Below are 20,991 nucleotides of genomic sequence, written 5' to 3'. Positions count from 1 at the left end.
TAGACCGACTAGTAGAGCTTGAAGAGCAGATGCTTTACCTAGTGGAAGTTCTAACTCTATTCGCTTCTTGAAAACCGAAATGAGGCTACATCATATGGGTGTGCGGCCATGTGGGACACCTGTGGTGGGCGTGTTCCAGTGTCATGGGCACATGTCTAGGCAGCACATGGGTGTCGTGGGGCTGTCGTTTGGGACGTCTTAGCAGTTGTCATAACCCCTCCTTGGCTTTGCTAAAAGAGCCTTGTGGCATGATTTAGCACAAAATTTAGGGTGATTTTTGCGGAATGTGACACCCTCCTCCACTTGATTTAGCAATGTACCCTTTGCATCTTTCCTCTTTCATCTTCGCCTCTGGGATTTGTTTTAAGTTGCATGGCTGTGATTGTTTGTTGACTGACCTTCTTCATGCATTGAAGGTTCATGACATTTGATGGTTTAAAGAGGAGAAGTGCATTCATGTAGGAAGCAAGAAGTGCATGGGCTTTATCCAAGAAATCCAACCTTAGGACAGTCTTATATTCATCTAATGCGGTGTTGCCACTCACCCACTTTGGTCTTGAATTTTCAAGCCGTACCAATGATGTTTGTAGCCTTAGCATTGACTACCTTGATCGTGGCATTGCTTCCTCGAATGACTTTGAGATCTAGTTTTTTTGGCCTCTTTTGGGTCCATGAAGTTGTGGGCTGCGCCGAAATCAACAATCACCTTGACACTTTTATTGTTGAGTGTGATATCCACGAATAGCAAACCTCAATACCTTCGGGTTTATTTGAGGAAGGCTTGTGGTCATTTCATCTATTGTTTTTATGACACACAAACTTCCCTTGTTTTCTTCATTTTCTCCTTTAGCCTTCTCTTCTTCTTCATTCTTCAAGGAGTCTTCTTGGGTCACGGTGTTAAGAAATTGTAAGGCACTAACTTGTGCATTGGATTCTTTTTCTCCTTGCAACTCTTTGTGGAACTCCTCTAGGACATTTAATGTCTTTCGATTTGGACAATCCTTCGTCCAATGCGATCCTCCACAAAAGAAACATGGTTTAGGAGGCTTGAATTTGAAAGACGCATTCCCTTCCGAGGTCTTCTCGTGCTTTCCACCAAATTTTTGGCTTTCCCTCGCTTTATGAACATGTTCTGCTTATGACTCTGAGGCTTCCCCTTCATTCTCATAGGTCCTCTTTCCCTTAGACTTGTAGTCCGTAAACATCTCCACAATCATCAAGGGTCTGCATATTGCGTCGACTGAACTCAAGTCTTGCCCAATTATTGAGTCCGTCTTTAAGATGAAAGAGTGCGTCTTTGTTGGATAAGCCATCTATCTCAAGCATGAGGGTTATCAATTTCTTGACGTACTTGAGATGCATTCAGTTTGTCTCAATCGTCTTAGCCTACCACGAGCCTTTATTTCTGCATTATATGAGACAAAGTGTTTTCGGAGCTCACATTTGAATTGTTTCCATGTTTGAAGGTACTTCGATCCCGCTCTCGTTCAACATGTTTTCGACGCCACCAAAGTTGAGTTGCATCTCGTAAATATGTTGGGGCATGTGCTTCATTTTACGGCGTTCAATTGTTGTGTCATTGAAACTTTTAGCTACGCGGATATTGCGACTGTCTTAGCGACGAATAGCATGGCGTCGCTAATACTTTTAGCAACATTTTATTTCATTTTAGTAATGTTTTTTTTTTGCCACTAAAAACTCAATTTCTTGTAGTGTCATTATGCACACTAATGACTTCAAACTAACTTTCTAGGTTGAATTAGAAGTTCTCTACAATCGTCACATTCCTCGTGCCATCATATGTGTTGGGCTTTGTCATTTTTAAGCCGTGAGTAACTTGCCCTTGTTCCTACGCAATGAATGCGCCATGGTCAACACTTGACCATTTGTAGTGGCACGGAGAGTATTATACTCAAAATAGATGCGTTCAACTTCCTTATGTAATTCGTAGATCTCCCCTTCTACGAATTTCTTTAGGTTGGCCACATCTTTTGATAGAGCATTTAAGTCTCTACAAAATGATCTTCCAATCTCCTTAATCATTTCTTTAGCAGCAGCACTGATCTCGACATTCTCTCGGACTAGCCCCTCATAATCATCACTCAACCTACCAACCGTACTTTGCACATCCTCAAAAAGTTCCTCCAAGTTGGCTAGGTGAGTGTCGGTTGTATCTTTAGTAGCCAAGGCCTTAGTCTTGGGTCGCTTGGAAGGAGATCGTTGTGTAGTAAGTCCTCGTATCGTTGGCCCTTCAACAACTTGCTCAACGAGTGACTCGTATCCTTCTTGGGAAGCCATCAAGTCAACAAATGATTAGGGCAATACATAAAGGGAAACTGTTGCTCTGACACTGCCTAAGAACGTAGCTTCAAGTTTTAGGGATCTTAAATCCCACCTTGTGGTATACGATGCTCTAATGCCACCTTGTTGGTATATGTTGGGTTTGATACCAATTGTTACACAGTTAGAGTATTCAACTAACCAAACATGCAACACTTGGCTAATCTCGACGCCCACAAAGCCAAGTAACCCTTTAGAGGTTAGTATACCAAGCACTATGATTGAATATGGCAGCGGAAGAAAGTAATTGTAATAAAACACTTAGAATTCGTGAAAGAGTAGGCAAGTGAGTGAGTGAGAATTTAGGAGAATCGGTGAGAGGCTTTATTAGAATTCTCAATGATACTTTCCCTTGCTTGGATACAAATGAGCCCCCTTTGAGTATATATAGACATGCCAATCGACCTAGGGGCCTTAAGAAGGTCGGCCAAGGACTTTTCTAAAAATATATTGTACATTTCGGCCCTTACAATTTAGCTTAGAACAATCTAAACACTCCTAGACCTACCATGTCGGTTTAAGACCATCATTGTATCCTTCGAACCGTCATAGAAGCTTCTAGATGTGTCTGAATGTGCCTAGCATGTGCGTGCGCATGTTTTCTTGAGCCATTTGGATCCTTTGCACGTTCAGCCACTACTTCGGATGTCCTTTGGCCTTCTGGACCTTTCCAGACACTCCTCGCCGTCATGGAATCTTCTAGAGGGTTTGGGACCTTCTCGGATGCTCTCGGATGTTCTCGAGCTATCTGAACACAGGCGCGCTTTCAGGGTGTCACGCACGTCTAGAGCATGCATGCGCAGGGCCATGTGCACCCGTTCGTCGAGCTTATGGGGTGCGTGCGTTGGGAGGCACGTGAGCCATATGCTTGGGGGCGAGGTTGATCGTTATTAGGGCACACACAAATGGGCAGAGGTGCACCCGATAGGCATGCGAAGCTTGGCATTGGCGCGCCTGGGGCCTGTAATATGGCATTGGCGCGCCATGAGTACAATAAAGTAGTAGTTGTAGTTAATTGGCCCATCAACAGTTTTACGGAGGATGAAGGTGACATTGGATGTTGAAAAGTAAGAGAAGAGAGATTGTAATGAGGGTGATCGTAAAAATTGTTGTACTGTGACAGATGCAATTCAAATCAAGCTTGAGACAAACGAATGTTGGCAATCGATATGAGAATGAGAACACATTGAGGAAGAGTCTTTTACTGCCATTAAAGCTCGTTTCTAATTAATGAAATAAGAGCGTGTATTTTGAATATGATTCAAATATTATATTTAAATATTCAAATTATTTATTTCAAATCAAATAAATATAAATTTGACTATTTGTTTAGTTAATTATTTAAATTAAATTAACAATATATTTTCACAATGGCTTCTTCTAATCATCCCAAAACTCTTATTTCCTTCATCATGGCAATACATGGAATTATGTGTTGGTTTCGGAGTTGCTCATGAATGAGAACTATGTAACTTGGTGTTGATCGATGATCTTGACACTATCTATTCACAACAAGCTTGCATTTATCGATGACACTATCACTCAACCAAATTGAAGCTTTGCTCCCAGACTAGATTTACAATAATCACATTGTAATTGCCTAGACTTTGAACTCAGTATCTAAAAGAATTTCATTTTATATAACCTGTTTTCCAATTCAGAACAAGCAATTATGCTTTGATTTTAAGACAATTGGGTAAATAAATTAAGGGGTTTTTAACTTATATAGGCTCAATTACATAAGAAGCTTAAAATTACCATTTTTTTTAAAAGCACATTACGCTTCAAATTTTAAAAAAAAAAAGTCTAAATGACAACCTTATCCATTATTACGATTGATATGATTAAAAAAATGAAAGAAATTCGCAATGACATAAATATGAAAAAAATTAAAAATAGTTTTCTTATTGAGTTAATTTTAAATTTGACCGTGTGTATTTATTATTCATTCTAGTTTAAAGTATTTAATTGGGTCTTTTCAGAAGTATAACAAAGTGGACAAATATTTACACTGTATAAAACAATTCCAAAAATCGAAAAAAGTCCAGAGACCCACCGTTTAAAATACCAAAAATGCCCCGTCAACCACGCGCGCGTAATATATTTGCGATCGTTTAGATTTGGTTATTGTTTGGTATGTGATCGTTTAGATATGACTATAATTTATCTTTTCAATTCTATCATTTAATTTTGTTACACGATCGTTTAATTTGGTTACACGATCGTTTAGATTTAGGTTGGAACCCAAATCTAAACAATTTTTTTTTTCAAAATTTGGTACACAATTTTTTTTAATTTTTTTGGTACATGATCATTTAGATTTCTCTAAACAATAATTTATTTATTTTTTCACTATCATTTACTTTTTTACACGATCGTTTACTTTTTTTTACACGATGTTTACATTTGGTTACTCCAATCTAAATGATTTTTTTTCAATATTCTTTATACACGATCTTTTATTTTTTCCACATGATCGTTTACTTTTTTTACACGATAGTTTACATTTGGCTACTTCAATCTAAATAATTTTTTTTCAAGATTCTTTATACATGATCTTTTATTTTTTTTACACGATTGCTTACATTTAGCTACTCCAATCTAAATGATTTTTTTCAAGATTATTTATATAAGATCTTTTATTTTTTTTTACATAATCGTTTACTTTTTTTACACGATTGTTTACATTTGGCTACTCCAATCTAAATGATCTTTTTTCGATCGTTTATATTTGGCTACTCTAATCTAAATGATTTTTTTTCAAGATTCTTTATGCACGAACTTTTAGATTTTGCTATTTTTTGTATACGGTCTTTTAGATTTGGTTACCCAAATTTAAACGACGTAAAAAAAAGGAAAATAAGAAAGACGATGGAAAGAAATTACAGCAAAAAAAAAGAAGAGGAAAAGAAGAAATATAATGGAAAGATTAAACGATGTAAAAAAAGAATCAGAAAAGAAGAAAGATGATGGACAGAAATCGCATTAGAAAAAAAAAAGGAAAAGAAATATGGACAAAAATCACATAAAAAAAGCAGGAGTAAGGGGAAGAAAGAAATTGCGAGGAAGAGAAGAAAGATGGAAGGGCAAACCTGGAATATTTAAAAAATGGTAATGGGCTTTGTTACACGGGACGTAAATAGTTTGATGTTTTGTTACATTTATGAAAGTTTCCTTATTTAATATGAGATAATACGTATATATTGTTTTAACTGCGTGAGATTTAATTTATTTAATGTGAGATATTAAATATTTTGTAATGGTAAATATTTGGTTTATTTTTTCTTCCCAAATAAATTTATTTATTTTTAGTTTTTTATTGTCATTGTTATATGATTTTTTACATATTTTTTTCATTTTTTTTCATTCCTATGTTTTTATGTTGTCTAGTTTTTGGGTTAATAAATATATTGAAAAATAAAAATATACATCTCATATATTATTTGGTATATAAGATGATATATTATAAATTTGTCATATCTGTGCACTTATTTGGTTTAGTTATTAATTTCAAATATATATTTGTTTATATCAAATATAATTATAACAATTATAGATTTTAGTAAATTACATAATTGTAAGATATATATTTTACGTACTTTCTCATATATACATGTATATTTAATTATTTCGCATATATATACTTCATATTATATAATAAACAACTATAACAATATTCTATATAAAACCTGATATATCTTGAAGACCCAATTAATTTGATCCTATAATATACCACATAATAAAATTAGTTGTTAATGACTGTAATATATTCGTTTCACATATTGTATGTACCGAATTTTTCGTATGCTAACGTATATTGAATATGTAGTTTTAGGTTGACTTCAACGAATAAAATAAAAAATATAATGTGTTAATTTAGAAACAAAACTTTAAATATAAGAATAATATTGTCCCATGAATATAATATATTCAGCTGCAATTCAATGAAAATTATGAACAACATACATGGTTGATTTAGAAAACATAATTTTTATGAACTATTTTGTAACTCTTGAAACGACACATGTTCATGGACTAGAATATACTACAATGTTGGTCTTACCTAAAAAAGAATAATATATATATATATACTGTAATGTATTATACACAATATGCCCTGGTATATATTGAACAAGCATGTAAACTGAAACCAACTTCATATATATACGGTAAAAAATTCTATAATTCGAAATACATTACTCTCAAATAAAAAAAAAATATTGATTACTAATGTAAGAAAAAAATTGAAATACCTAAAAATAAATATGAATAAGATGAAACAAATTTACTTCACCGAAAAACTTTATCGACATACTATAATTTACTTTACCGGAAAGCCTGAAGAAGATGAACAAAATAAGAAAGAATAGACCGAGAGAGATTAGTTGGATGATTGGAGAGAAGTATGCGCACGCCAAAAACCTTAGCTTTTTCACTAAAAGAATAAAAAATGGACGGAGAGAGAGATTGAAAATATTAACGTAGATTAATTCACTGGAAGAATAAGAAATGGAGGAAGAGAAAAATGATTGTAAATATTACCATAATAGTATTCAATACACAACATATTATATAGAATCAATACTAAATGACTACAACTACATTAAATGAAAAGAAATCTATTAAATAATTAATAATATAAATATGTAAGTTTTAATACAAATAATAATGTAATATAAAATATTTATGGCAAAAAATTATATCAATTTTCGTTTATATATAATATTTAAAATTAATGATTAGGTCAAATTCGTTCATAAAATTAGTCAAAATCTTATTATTGAAATTAATTGAGAATTTAAGACATTTATGTAAAATTGTAGCTAGATTAGGTTTTTTTCCTAAATTTTTCTTGAAGTAATGTGATTTTGTTTTTGTAAATAAGGTTGATCTTTATCAATTTTAGAGCAAAAAAAAAAAAAAAAAGAATAATAATAAAAATAAAAATGAAACACTTCGTGAGATTGTGTTTAAGGTAAAAAGTGAGTTCAGTTATAATATAGTTTGTGTTTGGGGTGTAAATTATTTTAGTTTGGTTTATAATAGTAGTCACAAACGTCATTGTGACAGAGAGTGGCTGTCATCTCTCTCCTTGAGGTGAAAAGGTTTGGAATCGCCACTAGCCATATTAAGGGTGTGATTAGTTACCCAAATTTTTAAAAAGACAAACAAATTAAATTGGTCTTATTTTACCCTTTGCGGAATTATATGTTTTGAGTTACTTTGCTTTGTTTTGTTCAATTTTTTATCCTCTTACGCTTACATATTCCACTTTCTTTATTTGTTAGATTTGATGCACAAATGGTTTTCTATACAAGATTTTGATGTTAACTTTGAATGAAAGTGGAAAGAGTGTTGGTTGGTATTTATAATTTTGTTTGAAAAAACCATTTCATGCTTCCAAGCTTTTGTAGGAATTTTTGTTATTGAAACTACTTTTGTATGAATTTTTGTTATGTAAACCAAGTATACTGGTGTTTGAGACTAACTTTGTGCCTTAGGTTGATAATTATAACTTAAGTTTTCGAAGTTTTGTTAACAAAAACTTTCTTAAGTAAACTTGGGGTAGAGTTGGTGTTATTGCATGTTGTTTAATGATAATGTCTAAGAATTATTATGTTTGTATTGGATATTATTTTTTAATTAATAAAGTACTTTTATTGACGTTTTCTATACAGTCAGTAAATCATAGTTTTTTTTTAAAAGTATAATATCCATTTTTTAGTGGCAGAAATGATTAATTTTACCGACGCTTAAATATGTTGCAAAAGAGTTATCTAATGGTCACATGTTGACATTTAACAAACAATATTATATGTTGTTTAAACTTAAATTTAGAGACGAATTTAGATTGTCACTGCAAAAACTAAATAGGGGGAAACAATATTTTACTAAAAAGTAAGCATTTAGTAACACATTTTTTATTAAACTATATATTTAGCGGCACATGTTTGTTAGGTCACGTGATAGAAAAGAATATGAGTGTAAGAATGGGATTTTTTTTTAAAAATAATAATAATGTAAACATAGATCCAGTAAAGTAGGATGTAAGAGAATATATGAGAAAGGCAGAAATAGGATTTTAAAATACCTTTGTGTTATCTGTTTTTTCTGGATTTATAGAGATAAAAAGGCTTTTTGAGGAAAAATTACTATAAGGTTTTAACTTCAAAAACTAGGTAAAGAGAGGAAGACCAGTGGTTGTTACTTACGGAGTGGATCCTTGGGCGAATGCCCTACCATCTGCCACCTTTAACTAAACTCAAATCTCTTTCTCATATGATAATAACAATAATAATGTTCAAATAATAATAATAATAAAAGAATAGAATAAACAAAAGAAATAAAAAGCAAATCTTTCTTATGTCTTTTCTTTCTCGAAAGAAGAAAAAAGTTTAAGGTTGGGATCCAAAACATGAAGTTGCTCGTCGGTTGGGGTGCAGATTCTTTGGGCAACTGTCCTACCAAGTGCAACCTCCAACAAAGCTACATCTCTTTTGTTTATGAATTTTTGAATTTGGGAGGATTTTGATCATCACAAGCTCACTGTTTTCTTCTCTACATCTCCCTAGGGTTTGTGTAAAAACATTTCCACTGCATATTCTCTCTCTCATTTCTGTAATCTCTGTAGAGTTTTTTTCTCTCTATTATATTATGTTGGTTTGTTTGTTGAAGAAAATGAATATTTATATAGTCAAAAGAGCTCCTTGGAACAGCTAAAAATTTATTTTAACTACTTTTTCTAATTAGTATGTTCAGATAGCCATAAAAAGACTTTTTTGAACTTGAAATAAATCAAACTCTATATAGTTTATTTAAATTTTTTTGCTCTATTTTGTTGGAAAAACAACGAAACAGTCAACAACTATAGCTGGAGATAAGTTATGCTCTTAACAATAGAAGATACAATAATAAGCACGCGTAGTAGAGACAGTAGGAACACAAAGCTTTTGTTAACCCAGTTCGATGACATTACATCTACGTCTAGGGGGTACTTGACCCGAGATTAGAGATTTTATTTCTTTAATAATTTATCATAAGTATGCACCTATGATAGTCAGTACGAAGTTTACAATGTTACTCTCACTCAATACAACAGTGATAGTTGTCAGGGAATATAAAGACACATCACAGCCAAATCATATCTTTCGTAAAAATAGGAATAATAAGTATATTATTATCATAACAATAATATGTAGATAATTCAGTAACGACTGCAGCAACAAAAATCTAAATATGAGTAATATATTTTTCCCTTTTTCATACTTAATATTTTTCAGGGGTACCCAGTTCATTAATGTAACAACTCAACCCCTTATACTAAGCCGAAGTCATTACTAATTTAAAAGATAAATAAAATTTATAAATTTAAAATAGAAAAGAATGAAACAAAACCTCGAATTTCTCATTAAAAGCATAAATAAATGTATATAGAAATAAGTCTAAAAACAAAATCCTAATTCGGACCCTATTTAGTTTTAAAGAAATAAAATAAAAATAAAAGAATAAAATAAAAATGCAAATACTGGAATCCAAACAATGACATAAAGCGGAAGCAAAATGGTCCCTATGGCTCGCCATGGTCACTTCTTATCAGTCCCAGCTTGCCTTTGCCCTTACCTCTACCTTTGGCTGAAAATTTTAAACAAGAAAGAGTGAGTATAAAAATATAATTAGTAAGGGACCCATTACTAGTCTTGCTAGGTGCTTGTTAATTTCCTATTAGAGTCCTGTAAAGTGGTACCCCTGAACTGGCACATTCCCGAACACGTGTAAATCTGTGATCCTCTAGGAACATATCTGGTCTTGAGGAAACCTAAAAGAACACCTAGGACAAACTGGTCTTTAGTGTACCCGAAGGGAACACCAAGACAATCAGGCTGTGAAGGACCCCGTCGAATCACTCATAATCATGTCTATGTCAATGTCATAGGACTACGCAGTCATAAAAAGGTGGTGATCCCGAGGAACACCCATGTGGGTACGACTCTAATAGAATAAGCTAATAGTAACTCTATCCATAACATGTAACGTGTCATAACATCATCATAAACATGACATAACATAACAATCTTGCATACTTAAACAATATTGTAAACATGAACATACCGCAGTCACCCTCATCAACATACTACTAGTCATATTATAACATCAGTTCACGACATCAATCATCAATACAATGTCAGTCGTCATCAATAACATTGAGTCCATAAATACATGCGCTCTCTTAATTTCAGTCGGAGGTCTAGTAGTAGAATCTCTTAGTTGGAGATTAGCTCACAGCAAAATTATTCTAACAGTCACAATCAAGCTCCCCACAGTCAAGCCCTAAGCACAAATGAACCCAATAACTAAAATTAATAAACTAATTACTAATTGCCTAGGTCCACCTCCAATTATCTCAACTTACCCAAAGTTGGAGAAAATTCCAAATTTATCATTGGTTTCGGAAATTCCTCGATTCAAGCCTCAATTGACCTATCAAGAAAATAATTCAATTAAATCCATAATTAAATTATTTAAGGTCTAAAATTGATCTTTGTTGGGAAACAACTAAAATCCAAACAAAACTTACCTAAAATAGATGGAAAATGACTAAAAAAGGTTAGGTGGCTCAAACGACTTGGAAAACAAGGGTGGCTTGGCTAAGGCTTTGAAAACGGCTCGGGTAAGGGGCGACTGGCGCAGACATGCAGCTCGGACGCAGGAGGGCGACTGGGCTAAGGCGCGCGCGGCTCGAATTTCACATGAGCAGCTGGTGCAGGCTTGGGTGAAGGTGCGGGTTCGGTTGCGCGGCGACGCACAAGATGTTTGACGGTTTCGACAGTGCGATGGACGGAGGGCTCAGAGACTTGTGACGGTTTTGCTGCTCGGCGGAAGGGCGAGCGGAGATCGTCCGGTACCGGCGTTCGATGGTTCGCGAACGATCGAACAAAGAGGGAACGAATCCGTCTCGATGACGACGTGGAGACGGACGACTTGCACTGCTTGACTGGTGGTGCTGCTGCACGGCAAAAGGATGAGTGGAGAAGGCCGACGGCGGCGGATGAGGGATGGTAGTCGGTTGGGCACGGCAACTAGGGTTTGAAGGGGAAGATGAGTACTTTTTTTTCCACTTTCACGCTTTACGAGATTATTATTATTATTTCTTTTTTTTTCCTTAATCCAAACCTCAAAACAAACTAAATCTCAAATCTTCTCTCTCTCCACCAAACATCATTATCTTTCAAAAACAATTATCTCTACCCAGATATCTTATTCACAAACAAAATTATTTTACCTTCAAATTTAATTAATTATAAAATCAAACATATAATTAATCAAAATTTTCTCGAATACAACCAATTAATACATCAACTCCAACACTACAACAATTAGATATTTTCCTAATTTCTAAAAAATCCAATCTTCACAAATAAAAAAAAAATCAACCAAATAACACCCCTAATTACAAAAAGAAAATTTAAACTTAAGATAATCAAAATAAATTAACTTAAATTTTTGGGGCGTTACAATCTTCCCTCCTTTGAGAAACTTTCGTCCTCGAAAGTTCTAATCCTCGAACAGCTCGGGATACTGGACTCTCATGTCATCCTCTCTCTCCCAAGTGACTTCTTCAACTCTGTGGTTTCGCCAAAGAACTTTGACTAGTGCAATCCCTCTATTACGGGGCATCTTGACCTCTCTTGTCGAAATCTCAACAGGTTGCTCCTCGTAGCTCAAGTTCTCATTAATTTGCAATGGCTCAAAGTCGACTACATGTGTCGGGTCTACGACATACTTCCTTACCATAGAGACATGAAATACATCATGAACTGCAGAAAATGCGGGAGGCAACGCCAAACGGTAAGCTACTGGGCCAATCCGCTCAAGTATCTCAAATGGCCCTACAAAACGTGGGTTTCGCTTCCCCTTCTTCTCGAATCTTAGAACACTCTTCATAGGTGCTACCTTCAGAAAAACCATGTCTCCCACATTAAACTCGAGATCCTTACACCGTTCATCGGCATAACTCTTCTGTCTGCTCTGTGCTGTCAACATAGGAGCTCTAATCTTCTGTATGGCTGCATTGGTAGTCTAAACTAACTCAGGACCTAACATTCTGCTCACCAACCTCACCCCAACATACGGGAGATTTACAACACCTACCATACAGAGCCTCAAACGGTGTCATGCCAATGGTAGCTGTTATTATAGGCAAACTCCATCAAGTGCAAGTGAGAGTCCTAACTCCTTGAAAACTCTAGCACACAAGCTCGCAGCATATCTTCTAAAATCTGGTTCAACCTCTCGTTTGACCATCAGTCTGAGGATGAAAGGCTGCACTGAAATCTAACCTTGTGCCCAATGCAAGCTGAAGTCCTTTCCAGAACTTTGATGTGAAACGAGCATCTCTGTCAGAAACGATAGATACAGGCACTCCGTGCAGTCTCACTATCTCGGTTATATATAGCTGTCCCCACTTACTAGTAGTGTAAGTGAATTTCCCTAGGACAAAGTGAGCTGACTTCGTGAGTCTGTCAACAACAACCCAAATGACTGTATAGTCCTTCAGAGTCCTAGGTAGTCCTGTAATGAAGTCCATCAACACACTCTCCCATTTCCACCCTGGTACACTCAAGGGTTGCAACAACCCTGCTGACTTCTACCTTGGTGCCTTCATCTGCTGACATACCAAGCATTTACTAACGAAGTTTGCCACTTCTCTCTTCACATTTCTCCACCAATAGACACTTCAAGTCCTGGTACATCTTTGTACTTCTAGAATGCATAGAAAATGGAGAACTATGAGCCTCAGTCAAAAGCTCAATCTTAACCGCACTATCTGCTGGGACGAACAAACGCCTCTCAAACATAAGCCCATCGTCAGAGGACAAGGAGAACTCATCACCTCGCCCTGCTTCTACCAAGTGACGCTTCTCAACCAAATAGGGATCATTTAGCTGAGCTACAATAATCCTCTGCCTCAAGGTCGGCTGTACTGACAACTGAGCCAACTGTGAAGTAACTTCTCCTACTGAAACTGCAATCTCAGCTTTCTCAAAGTCTCTAAGCAAAGGAGTTTTCTTGGTAATAAGTGCAACTGAATGTGATACCTTCCTACTAAGTGCATCAGCTACCAGCTTGTCTTACCTGGGTAATACAGAATTTCACAGTCATAATCCTTCACTAATTCAAGCCATCTCCTCTGTCTTATGTTCAACTCCTTCTGGGTGAAGAAGTACTTCAGGCTCTTATGGTCAGTAAAGATATGTATCTTCTCACCATACAGGTAGTGTCTCCATATCTTCAATGCAAAAACTATTGCTGCCAACTCCAAATCATGGGTAGGGTAGTTTTGCTCATAACTCTTCAACTGACGAGAGACATAAACAACTACCTTACCTTCCTGCATCAAAACACAACTCAGTCCTTTCTTTGAGGTGTCACTGTAAATCACAAAACCCAGATCCATCTGGTACTGTAAGGATTGGCGCAATCATAAGCTTCTTCTTAAGCTCCTAGAAACTACTCTCACATGCTGGGCTCCAAATAAAAGGAGTCCTCTTCCTGGTCAACTAAGTCAAGGATTGGCTATACGAGAGAAGTCTTCCACGAACCTCCTGTAATAACTTGTTAGACCCAGAAAACTGTGGACTTCGCTGACTGTAGATGGTCAAATATCATCCTCAAATGTGGCAAGGAAATAAACTTGCTAAATTCTCATACCATATATAAAAAGCTTGAAATACTGTTGAGCCTTAAATTAAAGAAAAACCAACCCATAATAAAAATCAACTCGAGATAGCTAACAAGTTTTAAAAAGGAAATTATCAACCAAAAATGTTTTCTAACACATTTGAAATTTAAAAAAAGATGAAAAATTGGATCGAGATTTGAAACAAATTAAGAAAATTTCACTAACATCATTATCCAAATTTAAAATAACTCGACTCTATATCATATGTATCATGAGATATATTGCTACTCATAAAATATCCAAACATATATTTATCAAATATGGGGTGGATATCAAACATTAAAATCAAGTGTTTTATTAAAAAAAAAGGCTGGAAAAAATGAAATCAAATGCTTTTCTTTCGCAACATTGCATAGACTTCCTCAACCTTCATCATCTACGTTTATGGATTTGACTGTCATTCAAATTGTTGTATAATTTTTGCTCTCAAATTGTTGGCGTCAAATGTAGATAGTTATTGTGCCATGGAAACCATTGTCTTGAAAACAAAATTTGGCGTGATTTCGATGCTAAATCGCACATGGCTTCTAAGGTTAACAAACTTCTCATCTCAAGCGTGCACTCTCCAAAATAAGGAATTGAATCAAGAAAAATATTGTTTAAAGAAAAAGTTAAAAGTTCGGAATAGGAGGAGAACCACCCACACCAAAATCTTTTTCTCAAATTTATAGAAACCACACCAAAAAAAATTCTCAAATTAGAAAAAGAAAAATAGTTTTAGATCTAAATTTAATTTTAGACCTATAATGGTTAATATATTAAAAACATAAGACTATAACCATAAAACGATTGTGATATTTATAACCATCAAAATAATAATAATAATTATTATTAACATATCTTCAAGGGGTGTTTGTAAAAATAGCAAAAAAATTATAATAATATGATCCATGTCAATACAGTTTTTAAATTGCAAAAATAACAAATTTAAAAGCAGATAATCCTATGATATCGTTAATTACTTGTCATATTCGCAATATGCAAAATGTGTATATATATATATATGTTATGGACTTTTTATTCTAATTTTTTTTTTTGTTATGTGATGTAATTTTTCTATTTTCAATTGTAACATTGACTTCAACGATAGTCAATCCCAACAATAATAGAAAAACTAGTAGGTCAAGTTTCATCCTTTGATATATAAACTATAGATTTGTGCATAGTCGGGACTGCAAAATTGAAAATGTTAAACTGAGTTAACGTAACTAATTAAAAAAGTTGTAAGGAGCGATGAGTAAATTTTTTTTAAAAAAGAAAAAAGGATATTTATCCCTCTGCATATCTACATTTCAAGTCCCTCAAAATCTCGGAATTTGTATGGAAGTTCCACACCATGTGAACATATTTTAAAATAATTTTATTTATAAAATATCTAATGTAAAACTAGTGCATTATTTATAGATTCTACCATATAAGTTTCAAGGGTATAATTTATATATTTAAGTGTCCGACTATTATTGAAAATAGTTTTTGATTTATATTTTAATAAAGCGTTCATAAAATAAAAATGTTGGTTAGTCAATTTTATATTTATAAATGAGTTGACTAAAAATATGAAAAGAGTTCACAATTTTCGAAGTAAAAAGTGGACAAATGATCAAAATTAACCCGAGTATAGACGTGTTAATCATGAATTTAGCCAGAAAATAATTTGAAAAAGAAATTTGCTTAGTGTACAGATTACCATTTCAGAAAAAGAAAAAGAAAAATAATGAAAAAAGAAAAGAAAGAAAAGGACAGCCTAAAATTAATTCGACATGTTTGGAAGGAACATCATAATCAATTCATAATTCTACATTCAATTAAAATTACCAAAAACTATGGAGCGTTACATATCATTTTCCTTAAAAACAAGGAATCAAATATGGAAATCTTGCTCTGATTCTCTGCTGTTTTGTTGTGAGATGAGTGGTTCATAAAATATAGATATAACAAAAAATGGCCCAACACCTAAAATTCATCTGGTTGCCTGAGCCTGTGCATGCTCTAGAAGTTGAGTGACTAACTTGTAAGTGCGCCCGGATAGTGATTTGGTGTGGTCTATCAGTTCTTCATATCTGAAACCAAATACACCGCATTCATTTAAACAAACGGAGCTAGTCGTTTCGAGAAAATGCATACTACCTCTAACTTTATAGAATTTTAAGGTTTACTTGAGATCTTTTTCTTTTAATCAATGAAAAGTGTATGAATCTAGTAGAACTCCCTCTAGTACAAGAGGACTACGTTCATGGACCCAACTTGTAAAATTTCATGCATAAAGCACTCTGAAGGTTGAGAAACCATTTTGTTGATGTAAGACATCTACATGACGTAAATAAACTTACACGTTCGGCTGGATTGGTTCCATTACAACTGTTCCTGTCTTGGAATCAATCTTTGCATCGAGCTTTGAGGTCCGAACAAGATTGACAATCCACCTCTCAGCTTCCTCATAATTTAAGTTCAACTTCTCAGCAAGAACACTGCCACAAGTTACCGCCACATCATTTACGATAACAATATGAAAAAAAAGATAACCGTAATGACAAAATATCAAGAGATAACTGAAGTCCAATGTCAAGTCCAGGATAGGTCAATTATCCCAAGTGGAAATCCAACACTACAAGAATAGAGTAAACAACTCTTTTTCTTCCTCGTTTGCTACCACCCAGCCCCCTTTTCAAGGAGTAACAAAAGGAGAACAAAAGTGAACACAACCAAGAAACATAGAGGAGCTTCTCATAATTAGAAATATTAAATTTTTCTGAGGTTCTAGTCAATACAACTTGTATACTATAAATTTGCAATGCCAAATGCATACTTCTTTAGCTCCTCCATTGGGAAAAAAATCAACGATTATAAACTCATTCAAAAGTTGAAACTACGACAATTTTTAAAAGGGCTAAGAGGTAGGCTAGGAACCTTCTCTTGGTTACACAGCTAGCATCATCATTTGATAATTATCACAAAGGTCTCAAATAGGTATATGGATACACTAGCATGTTCTTCGCTCAATGACAAACTCAAAGCAATCAGACTCTTTACCCTTCAAAATCTTGCATGATATACTTTTCTCAACATACATGTGCAAATAGTGGCATAATGCATCCAATAAAAGAAAGAAAAATGAGTATACATAATAAATTAAACGAGAAAATGTGTAAGTACGTACTTCATATCAATGCGCTGATGTATTCTGCAGTAAGTCTCGAAGATGAAAAGGCGAGCATTTTCCAAAAACTCGTCTCTCAAAGGAACGGTAGAAAGGTTTCCTTCTTCAAGCCTCTTTCCTAGGAAAGGGTCATTCAATATAACCTAAATGGAGGAAAGGTTGTTAATTATGACTTGCCAGCACAACAGAATCCAAAAACTGACTACATCTATTGTTCACTGCCAGCTAAAATACACCAGAATAACCAAACCATTCAAACAGGTGTCAACCCCAACACTGAAAACAATGAACAAAAAAGCACCATTGGAAATGAGCATATAACTGTGTGAATAGTAATTCCTAGTGAAAAATAGAGAAGCAGGCAACTTACTTCTTCACACTCTCTCATCTTCTTTTGTGCCCCGTCAAAATCATAATTGACATAGACACAAGTCAAAAACTCTGTGATGGGATCCTTATAGGAATTTTGTTCTTGCTGAATAACCTTGATAAAATCTTTGAATTGTGGCCTCCGCCTTTTATTCACAATGAAGGCAGTAGCCAAATAGCGTAAAAGATGTGGTGCATTGGTTTGAATGGCATTTAAATACCTGCAGAATAGTAAATACACCCTCAATATGACATGGACAAATCTGAATTAACTCATCTATTAAGGTGAGAGACCAACGATACTTCACCCAAAAACACCTGATCAGAACAGTCCACCAGATCTAATACCATTATTAGGTGCTTAAGCGCCATGGAGAACTACACCCCAAAAGCCAGCTATTGAGGTGAGAGAGCCAAGCCACTTTAGTACTGCATGGTCATCCGATTCTAACCAATATGGGATAAAGGTAGCTCATACTACATTGGTTGCTAACTGGATCATCCTTGATCCTCTATTCTTAACTTATCTCACAACTAGCTTTTCATGTTTTCCTGTTAACAGGATTTAACTCATCTCCACATGCCTAGAAAATACCTTTACTAAAACAAAATAGAACACTGCCTTCTCCTTAAAACCAACAGGAAAACATGATGGTGAAGGACATAAGGGACACATTGTTCTTAAAGAAATGCTTCTACATGATTGAACAACTGAGAATTAGCTTCAAACACATGAAACTTGGAAGAGCACATTGTTAGGAACCGATGTAGTTATGGGATGCCTTTTCCCCACATTGATTAGAGTAGGATAGACCAATGTAGTACTTAAGTGGCTTGGCTCTCCCACCTCAATAGTTGGCTTTTGGGGTATGGTTCTCCAAGGTGCTTAAGTACCTAACACACATCTCCATATAATATCATTAAATGTAAAACATAGTGAAAACAAGCAAGGTTTAGTAGACTTACTTATCTTGATTAAATAGATCAATGATCTGCGTTCTCCCATTGTCGTGATTGAAAAAGATGAAGAGACTCCAATGCATCAACCATATTCTGCTTTGCACTTGATTCATAGGTGACGAAAAATTCTTAAATAGACATTACAAGAAAAATGTCAGCAGGATGACGGCATGTTACTGTATTCAAAAAGAGAAGAAGCTAGAGTTAGGTCACACCACCTTAGAGTCAATAATTTCCTTCAAACGATTAAGCTCTTCAACAGCAATATCCCAGTTCTGCATTAATACTTCAGCTGCTAATTTTCCCCAAAGAGCACTGAGGCTCCTTTCACTGTTTGTGCATAAGGCTCTGTACTGATAGAGATAGTCAGCAGCACCAGAGTAGTTCCCACACTCAAACTGAAATTTGGCATATTGATACAATGCTTCTATTTGATCTGGACCAATCTGAAATTGGTGTTTTGTGCCAACAAGTTAAATCGATAACTACGGTCAATATTAGATGGAAAATAAAAGAAACCCCAAATGAATCAAACATAATAAGGATTTCATGTAAAACGAGCAAAGAAACTATTGAAAAAAATCTGTTCAAAACAAGAAAGTATAGTTGTTTATGGGAGATAAAAGTCTACAACAATTGGCAATATCAAATGCAAATCTAAGACCATAAACTAAACCTGATAACGATCATTAAGCATCTGAAGATTGTACTGCTTATCAGCCCTCAGTTCCTGAACCGCAGCCGGATTCTGCAAAAAAGCAACAAGTGGTGCTGCAGACTCCTCCAAAGCCTTTAGCCTCGCCACCACTTCCGCCCTTCTGTCCACCATATCTAGATCAATTTCATCACAAACTTAGACCCAAAATACACGAATATCAAAACCCAGCAATAAAAAATTAAAACAAAGAACTGCCCATGCCTTGAGGAACATCTTCAGTGTGGTAGAGTGACTTGTGGATGTCCATGGCGTAATCAACCATGTTTGTCTTATTTAGAAGCTCGATCTTGGCCTTGAGGATCTGCTCATCGGGGTAAAGCTGTCTCTCTTGAAGGAACTCAAGGAGAGGGAAGACAAGATGACGGTCCAGATTCGGCGCGATTCGTGGAGTTAGATCGTAATCCGCCATTGTAGTATAGCCTGTGCTTGAATACTGTGGATACAGAGAGAAGAGTGCTTTGAGAAGGAAGGAGGATAAAAACCCTAATCGGCTACACGAAGAAGGCTATCTATGTTTTTAGGTTTTGGGCATTATTCTTTTTCCTAATATCCATATTACCCTTACACTTTTGAGAAATGCTATTTTGACCCCTATCTCAATTTGTAATTTTTTTTAAACGAAGGGGCACTTTAAAATTATAATAACCGTCTCTTGTGACGATAAATATTATTTTGTAGATCCTAATTAGCTACGGTCAATACTTTCAAAACTCCTATTTGCTATTATATTTACTATTTGCTACAGTTTTTACTATTTTTCCTTTATCATTTTTTATTTTTTGTGCTTTGTCAATGACCATTGCAAAATCGAGTCCTACATGAAACTGTTTTCTCTTAAATTTGAACGAATGCCCTTCGTCATTAGGACTTAAGAAGTCGTTTGAATTGAAAGAATTGGGATGGAATAGGAGTGAAAATGGGTATGGGATAAACATGCCCTTGTTTGGTATAAAGTTTTGTAGATTAGCATGGAAATAAACTATTCTTATGCATTATTTATACTCATGAACTATATTCATCCAAAATGATGGGTTTTCTTCTTGTCTTTTCTCTTTTCTCTTTTAATACAATTTTTATTTTATATATTACTAAAATATTTACTATTCGTCACTTTTCTTTCTTCTTGTTATTTGCGATTTATTCATTGATCTTCTCTTCTCAAATTTCTTCATCTCCTCTTCCAAATTTTTCTTTACTATTTTTAAACGATATATTCTTCTGTTTAAATCGTCTATTTCATTTTCACCGTTTTCAATAAGATTCCTTGAAGCTACTTCATCTTTCTCATATTTGAGAATATCAAGATAATCTAAATATCATTTTAACATTATCTAAACGATCGTTTATTGTCAATACGATCGTTTGTCATGATCAACACAATCATTTAAATTTGAAGCTCTTTTCCATCGTTTTAAAAAAACTCACTACAAGAAGTAGTGTTTACGATAGCTAAAGAAAAACGCTATGAAAGGTCTTTTATAACATTTTTCGAAGGTCCTAACAACCCATGTTATTAAAAGTTTGACTTTTTATAGCCTTTTTGTAGAGTTATGATGGATGCTATAATATAGTATGAAGATATTGAAGGAATGAAATTCCCAAAACGGAAGCGTATGAAGACCGTGCAAATGGAATTCAATTTGTAAAACTCAAAATCAACAATTTATATAAAACAAAACTAAAACCTAAGCATGCTTCTATGGAATA

The 20,991-nt window shown here is 34.5% G+C and overlaps 1 protein-coding gene and 1 long non-coding RNA gene across 2 annotated transcripts; both read right to left on the bottom strand.

The window, feature by feature from the left end:
• Positions 1–9,724: 9,724 nt before the first annotated feature.
• LOC103502442 (uncharacterized) lies at positions 9,725–11,536 on the bottom strand. Its single transcript, XR_540551.3, has 3 exons — positions 10,916–11,536; positions 10,751–10,818; positions 9,725–9,972 (listed from the first exon to the last, which is right to left on the bottom strand). It is a non-coding gene; the product is annotated as an uncharacterized LOC103502442 (long non-coding RNA).
• A 4,272-nt stretch (positions 11,537–15,808) lies between these two features.
• On the bottom strand, positions 15,809–19,845 carry LOC103502443 (eukaryotic translation initiation factor 3 subunit E). The gene is made up of 8 exons (XM_008466376.3): positions 19,486–19,845; positions 19,243–19,397; positions 18,785–19,012; positions 18,573–18,694; positions 17,608–17,827; positions 17,238–17,380; positions 16,411–16,548; positions 15,809–16,140 (listed from the first exon to the last, which is right to left on the bottom strand). The coding sequence occupies exons 1-8, from the start codon at positions 19,691–19,693 to the stop codon at positions 16,041–16,043; spliced, it is 1,314 nt and encodes a 437-aa protein (XP_008464598.1). The 5' UTR covers positions 19,694–19,845; the 3' UTR covers positions 15,809–16,040.
• Between the last annotated feature and the right edge of the window lie 1,146 nt (positions 19,846–20,991).

Source organism: Cucumis melo, chromosome 8 (genome assembly GCF_025177605.1).
Source record: "Cucumis melo cultivar AY chromosome 8, USDA_Cmelo_AY_1.0, whole genome shotgun sequence".
NCBI lineage: Eukaryota > Viridiplantae > Streptophyta > Magnoliopsida > Cucurbitales > Cucurbitaceae > Cucumis > Cucumis melo.
The sequence above is the reverse complement of the archived record's forward strand: the minus strand, read 5'-3'. Positions and strand labels throughout refer to the sequence as shown.

Excerpts from the sequence above, each read along its gene's own strand:
- LOC103502443 (XM_008466376.3), bottom strand. The coding sequence starts at position 19,693 with ATGGCGGATTACGATCTAACTCCACGAATCGCGCCGAATCTGGACCGT. Across the intron at positions 19,398-19,485 it reads CACTGAAGATGTTCCTCAAG|ATATGGTGGACAGAAGGGCG; the intron begins GCATGGGCAGTT and ends AAATTGATCTAG. Across the intron at positions 18,695-18,784 it reads AGGAAATTATTGACTCTAAG|AATTTTTCGTCACCTATGAA; the intron begins GTGGTGTGACCT and ends TGTCTATTTAAG.